Source organism: Bombina bombina, chromosome 1 (genome assembly GCF_027579735.1).
Source record: "Bombina bombina isolate aBomBom1 chromosome 1, aBomBom1.pri, whole genome shotgun sequence".
NCBI classification, from domain to species: domain Eukaryota; kingdom Metazoa; phylum Chordata; class Amphibia; order Anura; family Bombinatoridae; genus Bombina; species Bombina bombina.
The window spans coordinates 548,509,923-548,525,769 of NC_069499.1; the positions used below are offsets into that span (position 1 = coordinate 548,509,923).

General features: G+C 40.4%; 1 protein-coding gene across 5 annotated transcripts in view; it reads right to left on the reverse strand.

Moving 5' to 3' along the window:
- CDK15 (cyclin dependent kinase 15) overlaps positions 1–15,847 on the reverse strand; it is a 657,391-nt gene that overhangs the window by 366,338 nt on the left and 275,206 nt on the right. For all 5 annotated transcript variants that reach the window (XM_053698694.1, XM_053698693.1, XM_053698697.1 and 2 more), the window contains one exon: positions 14,764–14,827. In XM_053698694.1, coding sequence (XP_053554669.1) covers positions 14,764–14,827 — 64 coding nt within the window. The remainder of the gene's footprint in view (positions 1–14,763; positions 14,828–15,847) is intronic.

A 15,847-nucleotide genomic window follows, 5' to 3' on the forward strand; every position in this document is an offset into this window, starting at 1 on the left:
TATATTAACCGCTAATCCGCCATTAACCCACCTCAGAACTAATAATAAAAGTATTAACCCATAAACCGACAATCCCCCACAACGCAATAAGCCTAATAAAACTATTAACCCCTAATCCACCATTCACCCACAACGCAATAAACCTAATAAAACTATTAACCCCTCTTCCACCAAACACACACAACGCAATAATGCTAACAAATCTATTAACCCCTAAACCGCCAAACCCACACAACACAATAATGCTAATAAATGTTTTAACCCCTAAACCGTCAAACCCCCACAACGCAAATAACTAATCACTAACCCCCCTAACCTAACACCCCCTAAATTAACCCCATTACATAATTTAAAATAATACTAAATTACAATTAAAATAAAAAAAACTAGCATTATTTTAAAAATAAAAAACTAAGTTTAAATTAAGCTAAAATTACGGGAAATAAAAAAGTCTAACATTACAGAAAATAATAAACAAAATTATCAAAAATAAAAAAAATTGTACCTCACACCAAATAGACTTAGGAAAATGTATCCAACATTGAACGGGGAGTGCTGGAGAGGTTGCGGGGAGGAGGGTACATTAATGCATGTATGGTGGTACTGCCCTGGGATTAGGTCCTTCTGGGAAGGGGTATTCACCGAAATGAGTAGAGTCCTTCAATTAACTATCCCGCCCAACCCAAACAATTTACTATACCACGACCTCCCCAAAACGGAAGGGGAAGCAGCGCACCACTTACTACTCCTAATGCTGGGTGCAGCCAAAGGTTTGGTACCCAAACTCTGGAAGATGACTCGCGCACCCACCATGCAGGAATGGAGGGCCAGGGTCGGGGACTTGCTCCGGCTGGAGCGCTTCCACTACAGGAAAACTGGGAAAATCACAACACACAAATTTATGCAACTAACATGGGATGGTAAGGATCTCTGATCCCGCAAATAACACTCGGGGCTTGGCGTACTTGAGCTGCTGACTTCATTGCGTCTATCCCCACCCGTAAAAGAGTGGCCTGTCTTCCTTTTTTTTTTTTTTTTTTTTCCTCTTACCCCTATCACAGACATCTCCCTGCTCTCCCCTACCTCTTTCCCTATAATCCCTCCCTTTCTTTACTTTTCCTCTTTCCATTATGGCAATACCAGTAATGCGTTGTTGTTGAAATATAAAAGTAATGTATAACAAGCTCAAGTCGGCGGGCCTACAGCCCCGCCCTTAAACCTTAATTATCCTTTGCATTAATGGACTGTTATCTTTATGTTATCGAAGAACTTTAGCTGTATGATATGGCAGATCCACTACAGAGCATATGTGTCAAGTTGAATGTCATGTATTTTTCTGTCTCGATGTACTATGCAAATTCTTAAAATAAAGCTTGTTTCAAAAAAACAAAAAAACAATTATACCTAATCCCTATTAAAAAAAAAAAGCTCCCCCAAAATAAAAACACCCCCTAATCTAATACTAAAGTACCAATAGCCCTTAAAGGGCCTTTTGTAGGGCATTGCCCTAAGTTAAACAGCTCTTTTCCTTAAAAAAAATACTAAACTACCCATTGCCCCTGAAGGGGCATTTGTATGGGCATTGCCCTTAAAAGGGCATTCAGCTCTTTTCCTGCCCTTAAAAGGGTATTCAGCTCTTTTAAGAGTTGCCCAAATTCCCTAATCTAAATTTTTTTTTTTATTTTAAAAAAAGCCCTAACTCTAACCCCCAGATAGGTACTCACGGTTCTTGAAGACCGGTGGTGAAGTCTTCTTCCAAGCGGCGACCTCTTCTAGCTTCTTCAAATTCAAATCAGCCAATAGGATGAGAGCTACTGAAATCCTATTGGCTGATTTGAACAGCCAATAGGATTTCAGTGGCTCTCATCCAATTGACTGATTTGAATTTGAAGAATCAAATCAGCTAATAGGAATGCAAGGGACTCCATTTTTAATTGCGTACCTGGCATTCACTATTCAGTGTACGGCGGCGATCGTACGAAGAGGATCCTCCACACTCGATGGTTCCGCGGTCCAGGATGAAGATAGAAGAGGTCGCCGTTTGGAAGAAGACTTCACCGACGGACTTCAGGAACCGGTGGCCACGTGGAAGAAGACTTCACTATATGAACTGCCGATGGGGTTTATTGGATACCCCGATGTGCGAGGTGAAATTATGGGCGGCGCGGGTTTCAGCGCTTGCGCTGAAGCCTGCGCCGTATATGTATGTATATATACAATATAGCCCATTGCAGTCAAACACCTTGTCATATACCATATACCTTTGATCCCTTATAACTTTTAAAAAAAATATTTATATGAATCATTTTTAGCAGATAGTGTTTATATGAGTGTAACTGTAATTTTAAATGTATTCATGTTGTCTTTAGTGGAACTTTTTTTTAACGCACTACCCTTTACAGTTTATGAGTGTAAAATGCGATCGTGCTCTTGTGATTACAATTAACTCCCACTTGTAATACAAGCGCTATTTCCATTGCGCTCAAAAAGGTGATAACACTTGTGCGCAACAGTTAATGCGTCACTTGTAATCTAGCCCATTATCAGAATGATTTTCAAATTACCACAATCCCAAATGTCTTCTGCCGATAGAAGTCCCCAACCGCAAATTTGTTTTAAACTGTAAACGTGTTTGTGTTACTTAAAGGGACAGCCAACTCCAAAATATTTTATATTTAAAAAGATAGATAATCGCTTTATTACCCAGTCCCCAGTTTTGCATAACTAACACTGTTATATTAATATACTTTTTACCTCTGTGATTACCTTGTATCTAAGCCTCTCCAGACTGCCCCTTAATTCAGTTCTTTTGACAGAGTTGCATTTTAGCCAGTGCTGACTCATAAATAACTCCACGAGAGTGAGCACAATGTAATCTATATAGCACACATGAACTAGCATTGCCAAGCTGTGGAAAAAACATAATTTATGCTTACCTGATAAATTCCTTTCTTCTGTTGTGTGATCAGTCCACGGGTCATCATTACTTCTGGGATATAACTCCTCCCCAACAGGAAATGCAAGAGGATTCACCCAGCAGAGCTGCATACAGCTCCTCCCCTCTACGCCACCCCCAGTCATTCGACCAAGAATCAACGAGAAAGGAGAAACCAAGGGTGAAGTGGTGACTGGAGTATAATTTAAAAAATATCTACCTGCCTTAAAAAACAGGGCGGGCCGTGGACTGATCACACAACAGAAGAAAGGAATTTATCAGGTAAGCATAAATTATGTTTTCTTCTGTTATGTGTGATCAGTCCACGGGTCATCATTACTTCTGGGATACCAATACCAAAGCAAAAGTACACGGATGACGGGAGGGATAGGCAGGCTCATTATACAGAAGGAACCACTGCCTGAAGAACCTTTCTCCCAAAAATAGCCTCCGAAGAAGCAAAAGTGTCAAATTTGTAAAATTTGGAAAAAGTATGAAGCGAAGACCAAGTTGCAGCCTTGCAAATCTGTTCAACAGAGGCCTCATTCTTAAAGGCCCAAGTGGAAGCCACAGCTCTAGTAGAATGAGCTGTAATTCTTTCAGGAGGCTGCTGTCCAGCAGTCTCATAGGCTAAACGAATTATGCTACGAAGCCAGAAGGAGAGAGAGGTAGCCGAAGCCTTATGACCTCTCCTCTGACCAGAGTACACGACAAACAGGGAAGACGTTTGTCGAAAATCCTTAGTTGCCTGCAAGTAGAACTTGAGGGCACGAACTACATCTAGATTGTGTAGAAGACGTTCCTTCTTTGAAGAAGGATTCGGGCACAGAGAAGGAACCACGATCTCTTGATTGATGTTCCTGTTAGTGACTACCTTAGGTAAGAACCCAGGTTTAGTACGCAGAACTACCTTATCTGAATGAAAAATCAAATAAGGAGAATCACAATGTAAAGCTGATAACTCAGAGACTCTCCGAGCCGAAGAAATAGCCATTAAAAATAACACTTTCCAAGATAACAACTTTATATCAATGGAATGAAGGGGTTCAAACGGAACTCCTTGTAGAACGTTAAGAACAAGGTTTAAACTCCATGGCGGAGCAACAGTTTTAAACACAGGCTTGATTCTAGCTAAAGCCTGACAAAAGGCCTGGACGTCTGGATTTTCTGATAGACGCCTGTGCAACAAGATGGACAGAGCTGAGATCTGTCCCTTTAATGAACTAGCCGATAAACCCTTTTCTAAACCTTCTTGTAGAAAGGACAATATCCTAGGAATCCTAACCTTACTCCAGGAGTAACCTTTGGATTCGCACCAGTATAGGTATTTACGCCATATCTTATGGTAAATTCTTCTGGTAACAGGCTTCCTAGCCTGTATCAGGGTATCAATAACCGACTCAGAAAAACCACGTTTTGATAAAATCAAGCGTTCAATTTCCAAGCAGTCAGCTTCAGAGAAGTTAGATTTTGATGTTTGAATGGACCCTGTATCAGAAGGTCCTGTCTTAGAGGTAGAGACCAAGGCGGACAGGATGACATGTCCACTAGATCTGCATACCAAGTCCTGCGTGGCCACGCAGGCGCTATTAGAATCACTGATGCTCTCTCCTGTTTGATTTTGGCAATCAATCGAGGAAGCAGCGGGAAGGGTGGAAACACATAAGCCATCCCGAAGTTCCAAGGTGCTGTCAAAGCATCTATCAGAACCGCTCCCGGATCCCTGGATCTGGACCCGTAGCGAGGAAGTTTGGCGTTCTGGCGAGACGCCATGAGATCTATCTCTGGTTTGCCCCAACGTCGAAGTATTTGGGCAAAGACCTCCGGATGAAGTTCCCACTCCCCCGGATGAAAAGTCTGGCGACTCAAGAAATCCGCCTCCCAGTTCTCCACTCCCGGGATGTGGATTGCTGACAGGTGGCAAGAGTGAGACTCTGCCCAGCGAATTATCTTTGATACTTCCATCATTGCTAGGGAGCTTCTTGTCCCTCCTTGATGGTTGATGTAAGCTACAGTCGTGATGTTGTCCGACTGAAACCTGATGAACCCCCGAGTTCTTAACTGGGGCCAAGCCAGAAGGGCATTGAGAACTGCTCTCAATTCCAGAATGTTTATTGGTAGGAGACTTTCCTCCTGATTCCATTGTCCCTGAGCCTTCAGAGAATTCCAGACAGCGCCCCAACCTAGTAGGCTGGCGTCTGTTGTTACAATTGTCCAGTCCGGCCTGCTGAATGGCATCCCCCTGGACAGATGTGGCCGAGAAAGCCACCATAGAAGAGAGTTTCTGGTCTCTTGATCCAGATTCAGAGTAGGGGACAAGTCTGAGTAATCCCCATTCCACTGACTCAGCATGCACAATTGCAGCGGTCTGAGATGTAGACGTGCAAAGGGTACTATGTCCATTGCTGCTACCATTAAGCCGATCACCTCCATGCATTGAGCTACTGACGGGAGTTGAATGGAATGAAGGACACGGCATGCATTTAGAAGCTTTGTTAATCTGTCTTCTGTCAGATAAATCTTCATTTCTACAGAATCTATCAGAGTCCCCAAGAATGGAACTCTTGTGAGAGGAAAGAGAGAACTCTTCTTTTCGTTCACTTTCCATCCATGCGACCTTAGAAATGCCAGAACTAACTCTGTATGAGACTTGGCAGTTTGAAAGCTTGAAGCTTGTATCAGAATGTCGTCTAGGTACGGAGCTACCGAAATTCCTCGCGGTCTTAGTACCGCCAGAAGGGCACCCAGAACCTTTGTGAAGATTCTTGGAGCCGTAGCCAATCCGAATGGAAGAGCTACAAACTGGTAATGCCTGTCTAAGAAGGCAAACCTTAGATACCGGTAATGATCTTTGTGAATCGGTATGTGAAGGTAAGCATCCTTTAAATCCACTGTAGTCATGTACTGACCCTTTTGGATCATGGGTAAGATTGTCCGAATAGTTTCCATTTTGAACGATGGAACTCTTAGGAATTTGTTTAGGATCTTTAAATCCAAGATTGGCCTGAAAGTTCCCTCTTTTTTGGGAACCACAAACAGGTTTGAGTAAAACCCTTGTCCTTGTTCCGACCGCGGAACCGGATGGATCACTCCCATTAATAACAGATCTTGTACACAGCGTAGAAACGCTTCTTTCTTTATCTGGTTTGTTGACAACCTTGACAGATGAAATCTCCCTCTTGGGGGAGAGAATTTGAAGTCTAGAAGGTATCCCTGAGATATGATCTCTAACGCCCAGGGATCCTGAACATCTCTTGCCCAAGCCTGGGCGAAGAGAGAGAGTCTGCCCCCCACTAGATCCGGTCCCGGATCGGGGGCCCTCGATTCATGTTGTCTTAGGGGCAGCAGCAGGTTTCCTGGCCTGCTTGCCCTTGTTCCAGGACTGGTTAGGTTTCCAGCCTTGTCTGTAACGAGCAACGGCTCCTTCCTGTTTTGGAGCAGTGGAAGTTGGTGCTGCTCCTGCTTTGAAATTCCGAAAGGGACGAAAATTAGACTGTCTAGCCTTAGCTTTGGCTTTGTCTTGAGGCAGGGCGTGGCCCTTACCTCCTGTAATGTCAGCGATAATTTCTTTCAAACCGGGCCCAAATAAAGTTTGCCCTTTGAAAGGTATATTAAGTAATTTGGACTTAGAAGTTACATCAGCTGACCAGGATTTTAGCCACAGCGCCCTACGTGCCTGAATGGCGAATCCTGAGTTCTTAGCCGTAAGTTTGGTTAAATGTACTACGGCCTCCGAAATGAATGAATTAGCTAGTTTAAGGACTCTAAGCCTGTCCGTAATGTCGTCCAGCGTAGCTGAACTAAGGTTCTCTTCCAGAGACTCCATCCAAAATGCTGCCGCAGCCGTAATCGGCGCGATGCATGCAAGGGGTTGCAATATAAAACCTTGTTGAACAAACATTTTCTTAAGGTAACCCTCTAATTTTTTATCCATTGGATCTGAAAAAGCACAGCTATCCTCCACCGGGATAGTGGTACGCTTAGCTAAAGTAGAAACTGCTCCCTCCACCTTAGGGACCGTTTGCCATAAGTCCCGTGTGGTGGCGTCTATTGGAAACATCTTTCTAAATATTGGAGGGGGTGAGAACGGCACACCGGGTCTATCCCACTCCTTAGTAACAATTTCAGTTAGTCTCTTAGGTATAGGAAAAACGTCAGTACTCGCCGGTACCGCAAAGTATTTATCCAACCTACACAATTTCTCTGGTATTGCAACAGTGTTACAATCATTAAGAGCCGCTAAAACCTCCCCTAGTAATACACGGAGGTTCTCCAATTTAAATTTAAAATTTGAAATATCTGAATCCAATCTGTTTGGATCAGAACCGTCACCCACAGAATGAAGCTCTCCGTCCTCATGCTCTGCAAGCTGTGACGCAGTATCCGACATGGCTCTAGTATTATCAGCGCACTCTGTTCTCACCCCAGAGTGATCACGCTTGCCCCTTAGTTCTGGTAATTTAGCCAAAACTTCAGTCATAACAGTAGCCATATCTTGTAATGTTATCTGTAATGGCCGCCCAGATGTACTAGGCGTCACAATATCACGCACCTCCCGGGCGGGAGATGCAGGTACTGACACGTGAGGCGAGTTAGTCGGCATAACTCTCCCCTCGCTGTTTGGTGAAATTTGTTCAATTTGTACAGATTGGCTTTTATTTAAAGTAGGATCAATACAGTTAGTACATAAATTTCTATTGGGCTCCACCTTGGCATTGGAACAAATGACACAGGTATCTTCCTCTGAATCAGACATGTTTAACACACTAGCAAATAAACTTGCAACTTGGTTACAATCTTATTTAACAAAAACGTACTGTGCCTCAAAGAAGCACTAAACGATTAAATGACAGTTGAAATAATGAACTGAAAAACTGTTATAGCATCAATCCTTGAAAACAACACAACTTTTAGCAAAGGTTTGTTCCCATTAGTAAAGTAACAATAATTAAATTTGAAACGTAAAAATTACAGAGCAACGTTTTTAATCACAGTCAATATATAAGTCTCACAGCTCTGCTGAGAGAATCTACCTCCCTTCAAAGAAGTTTGAAGACCCCTGAGTTCTGTTAGATATGAACCGGATCATGCAGGAAATACAAGAGTAACTGACTGGAAATTTTTGATGCGTAGCAAAGAGCGCCAAAAACGGCCCCTCCCCCTCACACACAGCAGTGAGAGAGAAACGAAACTGTCACAATTAAAACAAGCAGCTGCCAAGTGGAAAAATAATGCCCAAACATTTATTCACTCAGTACCTCAGAAAATGCAAACGATTCTACATTCCAGCAAAAACGTTTAACATAATAAATACCTATTAAAAGGTTTAATGTACTTTTTACAGAGTAATTCCAGTGAAGTACCATCCCCAGAATACTGAAGTGTAGAGTATATATACATGTTATTATAACGGTATGGCAGGATTTTCTCATCAATTCCATTCAGAAAATAAAAACTGCTACATACCTCAATGCAGATTCATCTGCCCGCTGTCCCCTGATCTGAAGCTTTTACCTCCCTCAGATGGCCGAGAAACAGCAATATGATCTTAACTACTCCGGTTAAAATCATAGTAAAAAACTCTGGTAGATTCTTCTTCAAACTCTGCCAGAGAGGCAATAACACGCTCCGGTGCTATTGTAAAATAACAAACTTTTGATTGAAGTTATAAAAACTAAGTATAATCACCATAGTCCTCTCACACATCCTATCTAGTCGTTGGGTGCAAGAGAATGACTGGGGGTGGCGTAGAGGGGAGGAGCTGTATGCAGCTCTGCTGGGTGAATCCTCTTGCATTTCCTGTTGGGGAGGAGTTATATCCCAGAAGTAATGATGACCCGTGGACTGATCACACATAACAGAAGAAACGGTCAAAATACACTAAGAGGCGGCCTTCAAGGACTTAGAAATTAGCATATGAGTCTACCTAGGTTTAGCTTTCAACAAAGAATACCAAGAGAACAAAACAAATTTGATGATAAAAGTAAATTGGAAAGTTGTTTAAAATTACATGCTCTATCTAAAACATGAAGTTTAATTTATACTTGAATGTTCTTTTAAACAGAAGCATCTACAAGATCCATATATAGAAGGAACACACATGGTCCCACAGTTTAGTCAAATGAAACTTTAATGATTCATATAGGGCATACAATATACCTCGGCACTTTACTATATGTTGATATATAGTCCAAGCTTTTCCTACAGCAATTATATTTAGAAGATTTAAGGTATACTTTTTTTAGGTGAACCTGTAAATTAGTATTTCTTGCTTTGATATAACAGCAGTTTAAACTTAAACAAGTCACCTTTCATGCATTATTATTATAATTATTATTATTATTATTAATAAACAGGCATTTTAATGTGCTGTCAGAACCAATCCCAGTGTTGCTGCCCAAAGTGGCAACCACATGCAACAAGGGGAAGCCTCTCCACCACCATTTCTGATTTTAACAAAGAACAAAAGCTACAAAGATTAGATAATACAAAATACATGAACATTCACATTTCTCACACTTAAAGGAGAAGAACAAAGAGACAGTTTATAATCCCCAAGGATGTAGGAGTATTGTCAGCCAAAGACAACACATGGACCCATGGATTGTACATTATATTTATCAAGGTCTGTCAAGGAGAGATCAAGCAGATTCCCAACAGCTCAAGGGCATTTTTGGCAAAGGGCAATATCTGCTTCTTGATAGTTAATGCAAATACCTGAGATTCATATTTATGTAAGACATCAGTGTGGAGTTCACAGCCCCTAGAACTTTGCAGCATATCTGGTGTTTATCTATTTATTTACCCCAAGCTTGTTGATACTATTATGACATTTTGTCCTTTGATAAAAAGGTTTTCATTGAGAGCACAGAAATGCAGAAAATACATGTTTTTGATCATATCTATTAACCAAAACCTTATGTGTTTTTGTTTTGATCAGTCAGACTTTTTGTTTTTTACTCATCCAGTGCAGTTTCTTACTTGTCTGGGATTAGTGAACTAATGAAAGCCCTGTATGTATGTTTACATTTATACATGTATGTATATGTGCACAGTACTTTGTATATGTATAAAGACACACACTTAAAGTATGTGGACAGCCATACTTAGGGGTCGATTTATCAACCCCTTCGCCCCGCTACGGCTGCAGGTTCTCACAAGAGAACCTACAGTCCGTATTTTACAAGCAGCGGTCATTAGACCGCTGTTTCCCTAACCTTTCGCCACCTCTTAGGTGGCGAATTTCAATCTCCCCGGTCACGTCCAACAGGGGAGATTGACAGCTCCTGCCCGCGTGATTGGCTGTGTGCAGGCAGGGGGCGGAATTGCACCCGTGCGCAAAATAGCGCTCGTGTGCAATACTGAATTCCGGCAGCGGAATTCAGCCGACCAAAGGCAAGCTGCGGCAGACAGGGGCGCGTATGTGCGCCCCTGTCCGCCGCAGCTTGATAAATCGACCCCTAATTATTGAGTTAAGGTGTTTCATCCATAATTATTTCTAGCAGGATCATAAAATCAAGCACATAGTCCTGAAATCTCTGTAAACAAACATTGGCATTATAATGAGTCATACCAAAGAGCTCATTCACTTTAAACATGGCACCTTTGCCAAAAGTCAGTTTGTGAAATTTCTGGCTAACTACATCAGCCCCGGTAAACTGTAAGTGTTACTGCTGTGGACAGGAAGTTTCTAGGAGCAATAACAATCCAGCCCCAAAGTGGCAGACCATGAAAATTTGCAGAACTGAGTCATCAAATGCAAAAGCTTGTAACACGTACAAATTGACGATCTGTTGCGTCACTCACTAAAGAGTTCCAAATTGCCACTGGAAGAAACAAACACCAGCACAAAAACTGTGTGTCAAAAGCTTCATGATATTAATTTCCATGGCTGAGCAGCTGTACACAAGCTTCACATCAACATGCGCAATGCCAAGTGTTGGCTGGAGTGGTGTAAACCACGCTGCCACTGTAATCTGTGGAAATTGATAGAAGAATCTGGGTGTGGTGGAAGCCAGGCAGGAGAATGCTACTTATTGGAATGCATAGGGCCTACTATAAACTTTTGTGGAGGAGGGACAATGGTATGGGGTTATTTTTCAGGGTATGGGCTAGGTTTCTTAGTTACAGTGCAGGGGCATCTTAATGGTACATGATAAAAACTTGTTGCTGTTTGTGTTAACAGTTTGGGGAAGGCCCTCCCCTGTTCCAGTATGACTGTGTTCCTGTGCACAAAGCAAGGTCCATGAAGACATGGCCTGATGAATTTGCTATGGTGGAACTATATTGGCCTGCACAGAGCCCTAACCTCAGTCCCATTGAACAACTTTGTGGGGGGTTTTGCCTGTTCAGCCAAAAGAGCATTTGTGACATCAGGCACTGATGTTGGACAATGAGGTCTGGCTCGTAATTGGCTTTACAATTTATCCAGACTGTAAAATCTTGTAGAGAACCTTCCCAGAAGAGTGGCAGCTATTATACTTATAAAGGGGGGAATAATTGCCGGAGGGAGGTACAATAAATAAAGTTCCCATTTAGTAAGAAAATACTTAATTCTATGTTCAATATCTCCTTTCACATCAGCTTGCTCTATGGAGAGCTGGCAATGAATGATTCATTAGGTCACGTGTGGTGCCTTAGGTCATGTCCAATATTTGAGGATCAATTTCCTTTCTGTTAAAAAGTAAGGTTTAAAAAGCAGTCATGAGGAGAGGAGTGAGAGTGCCCGAAAAAAAGGAAAAACGTACTTTGCATGGATACGTTTACTGGTGTATGAAAACCAGTACTGTGTTTTACACCAAAATTGGCTAATTTTAGGACAACTCCAAAAAATGTCTGGGTGTAGTGCAGAGCATTTAGGACATTTATCCAATGCTCCCTGGATCAATTTTGCTCTTAAATAAGGAGTGAATATATAGTAACTAACATGAAGAAGTGTCACTTGTGTTTCCCTATAATCCGCTGATAGTGTGGACCTACGTGTTTGTTCAATGCTGGAAGTAATTTTACGCCACTTACTAATTAAGTCCAACATGATTGTGGGCACATTTCTAGCGACAATTAAATCATATATGAAGGAGATAGAATGTATCCTCTGTTTAGCCAGCGAATATATTCTATCAATGCTGGTGGTTTTTCTACAATATAATCCCTCCCTTTAAGTAGTGTGTACATTGAAGCTATGCAAAATTACTATAGTGGGGGATGGCAAATTTAGGTTGTAAATCTTGAAAGGTAAGGGGGTTGGTTCGTGTTAGCATCTAGCAGTTCAAACTGCTGTCATCACACTGCTTAAAGATTGTTGTGGTTATGCCTGGCAAGCATTATCTGATGTGGTGTGATAGGCCCCACTATTTACATAATCTAGCCCAGGCCCACAAAGGATTGCAGAACAGAATATTGTTTCTAATTGCCAATGGCATGGTATGGAGTGGAGCATGAGGTAGAAAAGCTAGGAGTAGTGGGTACACCAGAGATTTCACTAAATTGCAATAATAGAAATATGACGTTCCCGCCATCCAGTCCAGGACCAATTTAGCCAAAGTGGCCTAGTTGTACCATTGTACATTGAGGAATATGTCCTCCTCTATCTGTCGGTAAAATGAGTTTGAGTAGACTAATATGTCTCTTTTTGTTGTTCCAGATATAGTTTATGAATGCAGTTGTGATAGTCAATGTGTCAGCATGTGTTAGTAAAAGTAGTAGCATTTGTAGCGGGTACAGAAGTTTTGGCATACTTATAATTTTTATCAGTTTTATAAAATTGGAAGTTTAGCCCACCCATGTAGCAGGGACTTTATTTGTTTAATCGATGGGGATTTGTTAAAGGAAGATGATGTCCAAATGTTGAAACAATTTAAAGTGATACAGCATATCTGTAAAAAGTTGACTAAAATAAAATATCAACGGAACATCTCTATGTAGCCACAATAGCCATATCCCAATGTAAAGGGACTTAAAGAAGCCAATCAGGATGTTAGTCCCAGGATTTGCAAGGGAACGTGCATCTGGCATGTTTAGGCACAGTCATGTTATTTCCCTACTCAGTTTAAGGAACTTTACTATAAATTCTCACAAGATTTCAGTGAAATCTCATGAGATCACAGTAAAGCAAAGCATGACCTCAGCATTGCTGATGCTAATTGGTTATTTTTTTTTGGGGGGGTTCAACTTGCAGCTGGACAGTAGCTGAAGGATAACTGTGCACAGAACACTTACTATTGTGAGCTGAAGAAATTTTGAGGTAAAGTATCTTTCATCATTACACAGAGATATTCAGATGACATTTTCTTGTCAGATTTACAGTTATGCTGCATCACTTTCAAGTAATTTAGCATATGAGTATTATGTTCCTTTAAGTTGATAGATTAAAATGGGGTAAATATTTAGAGAATTCCTTTTTAATTTTGCTGACCCACTAGAAGTCAGACTTTCTGACCGCAAAAACTATTGCGCATATTCCTAGATCTGCTTTTATCTTTGGGCTGCAAAAACTAGTGTCCCTTGGCCCACCAGTTGGCCATCACTGTTAAATATGATCTTGTGAATGAACTCACCAACCTAAAATCATTTTAAGCATATTATTCTTATCAGTTAAAGCACACCCCTTGCTCATCTTTATTATCATCATTATCACAACCATTGTGATTATTGATGATTACTGTACTTTGCTATAAAATAAAAATAATTACAATTAATCTGACTATAACGCACAGCATTCTTTTTAATTTTTTATTTCAGTTACAAAGATAATGCTATATAATATTTGTGTTTCCAGAAAATTAAGTTTCCACTTCTGACAATAAGGGCTAGATTACAAGTGGGACACTATTGTTAGCGTGCGCGATACAAGAATATGGCATGTTAATTTGTGTGCGTATTACAAATTAATATCAAACGTGTTCGCTTGAGCGCAATCAAATTTAATGCACATCAGTTTACCGCAAATGAAAACCTTGCGTAAAAGGTTAGGGATAAAATAACAGTTGCAGTATACGTTCAAATATAGTGTTACACTCATATAAACACTATCTGATAAATATAGTCCTCTAAATATTCATAAAAAAATATTTATAAGGGTTAAAAGATATATGGTATATGACCATGTATTTGAAATTGCAAATATGCGTGTGTGTCTAAATAATAATTCCAAAATAATAATTAATGTTTTACTGTAAATATTTTACATTCCAATGTTTTTCAAATACAGAAAAAAATTATTTTTATTGTAAATACATATTTCTCTATATATCTGTATATACCTATACCTATATATCTATTCCTATAGATATATAGGTATAGATCTATATTTAAAATTAACATTATCAAAGATATATAGAAAAATCTTTTTTTTTTCTATTTGAAGAACATAGGAATGTAAAATATTTGTAACTCGCTTCAGGTTTCGCAATTATGAAATTAAAGCACAATGCAAAGTAGTTTCATTATGCATAACTAAACATTTTGGGCCACATTACAAGGGTCTCTCTAATGGATTTTTTTTCGCTTGTGCGAAATGCGATGCACACTAATTTCACTGTATATACGAGTATAATAGTTTATTTTAATGTATTTATGTTGTGTTTGATGCAAACTTTTTTTGAACCCTTACAGTTTATGCCAAGTCTTCAGGTGCGTCAATCTGGTGAGAGCAAATCTGTATAATTTCAACTTGTAATATGCATTTTAGTTAGTACAGTTGCTATTTGTTTATTGCATCCCTAGTTAACAATAGCATGCTACTTGTAATCTAGCCCTTTATATACAAATCTCAAGGTGTTCACTGTCCCTAAAGAATTTCTAAGGAAAATAATCCATTATATTTTTACCTGTTTTGTAGTTAGGAAGCTGGGATACTCCAGGCCAGGAATCTTCTGTAGGTGTCCCTAATACCTGTGGCAATGAAAATGGTTTAAATTATTCTAGATACCAGATAATTTACAAATATAAATAACCTATGTTCATAGATTAGCTACTATGTGGGCACAGTGATCAGTTCAGTGTATTTGAAAAAATTATCCAATCTGCGTCTACAAAGTAAAAAACCTCTTTTTTTTTCAAACCAAAATTATTTTGATTACTTTATTGAATAACATTTTTTCTTTTTCTGTGTGACGTGCTTAATTAGTTAGATGGAGCGGTCATATTTACATTGCAATCTAGGTAGCTAAGGCACCACAAAACCAAATCACAGTGAAAAATCTCAAGGATGTTTTGGTGTACAACATATAATCTAAAGTCATTAGTCTTTAAAAGTAACCTAACTTATTTTGTGATGCAGTCTTCTTAAAGGGACATTAAACACTTTGAGATGGTAATATAAAATAATAAATCATATACATACACACACACGCACACATATATATATATATATATATATATATATATATATATATGGGGCGCGATCCGATATCGATCGCAGTTTGCGGCGCAAGCGAGGAGACCGGCGTCGCCCGCAGTTTCAGCTCGCAACTCGAGCTATCCCATATAGGTCGCCGTCAGATGCTAACGTGCCGTAAGTCTCACAAACCAGCGATGTCCAGAAATCTGCGCAAGTACAAATTTCTGGCGTCGCCAGTGACTTGCGCCACGTTAGAATCTGCCGGCGCCTATAAAACCTGACTAAAGTCTAAAACACCCGCACTGTCTAACACGCCTCCCTAACATAGCCCGCACTGTCTAACACGCCTCCCTAACATAGCCCGCACTGTCTAACACGCCTCCCTAACATAGCCCGCACTGTCTAACCCTCTATCCGCTATCCCCCCTCACTATCCTAACAATAAAAAAGCTATTAACCCCTAAACCGCCGCTCCTTTACCCCGCCGCAACCTAATAAAGTTATTAACCCCTAAACCGCCGCTCCCGTACCCCGCCGCCAGCTATATTATATCTATAACCCCCTAAAGTGAG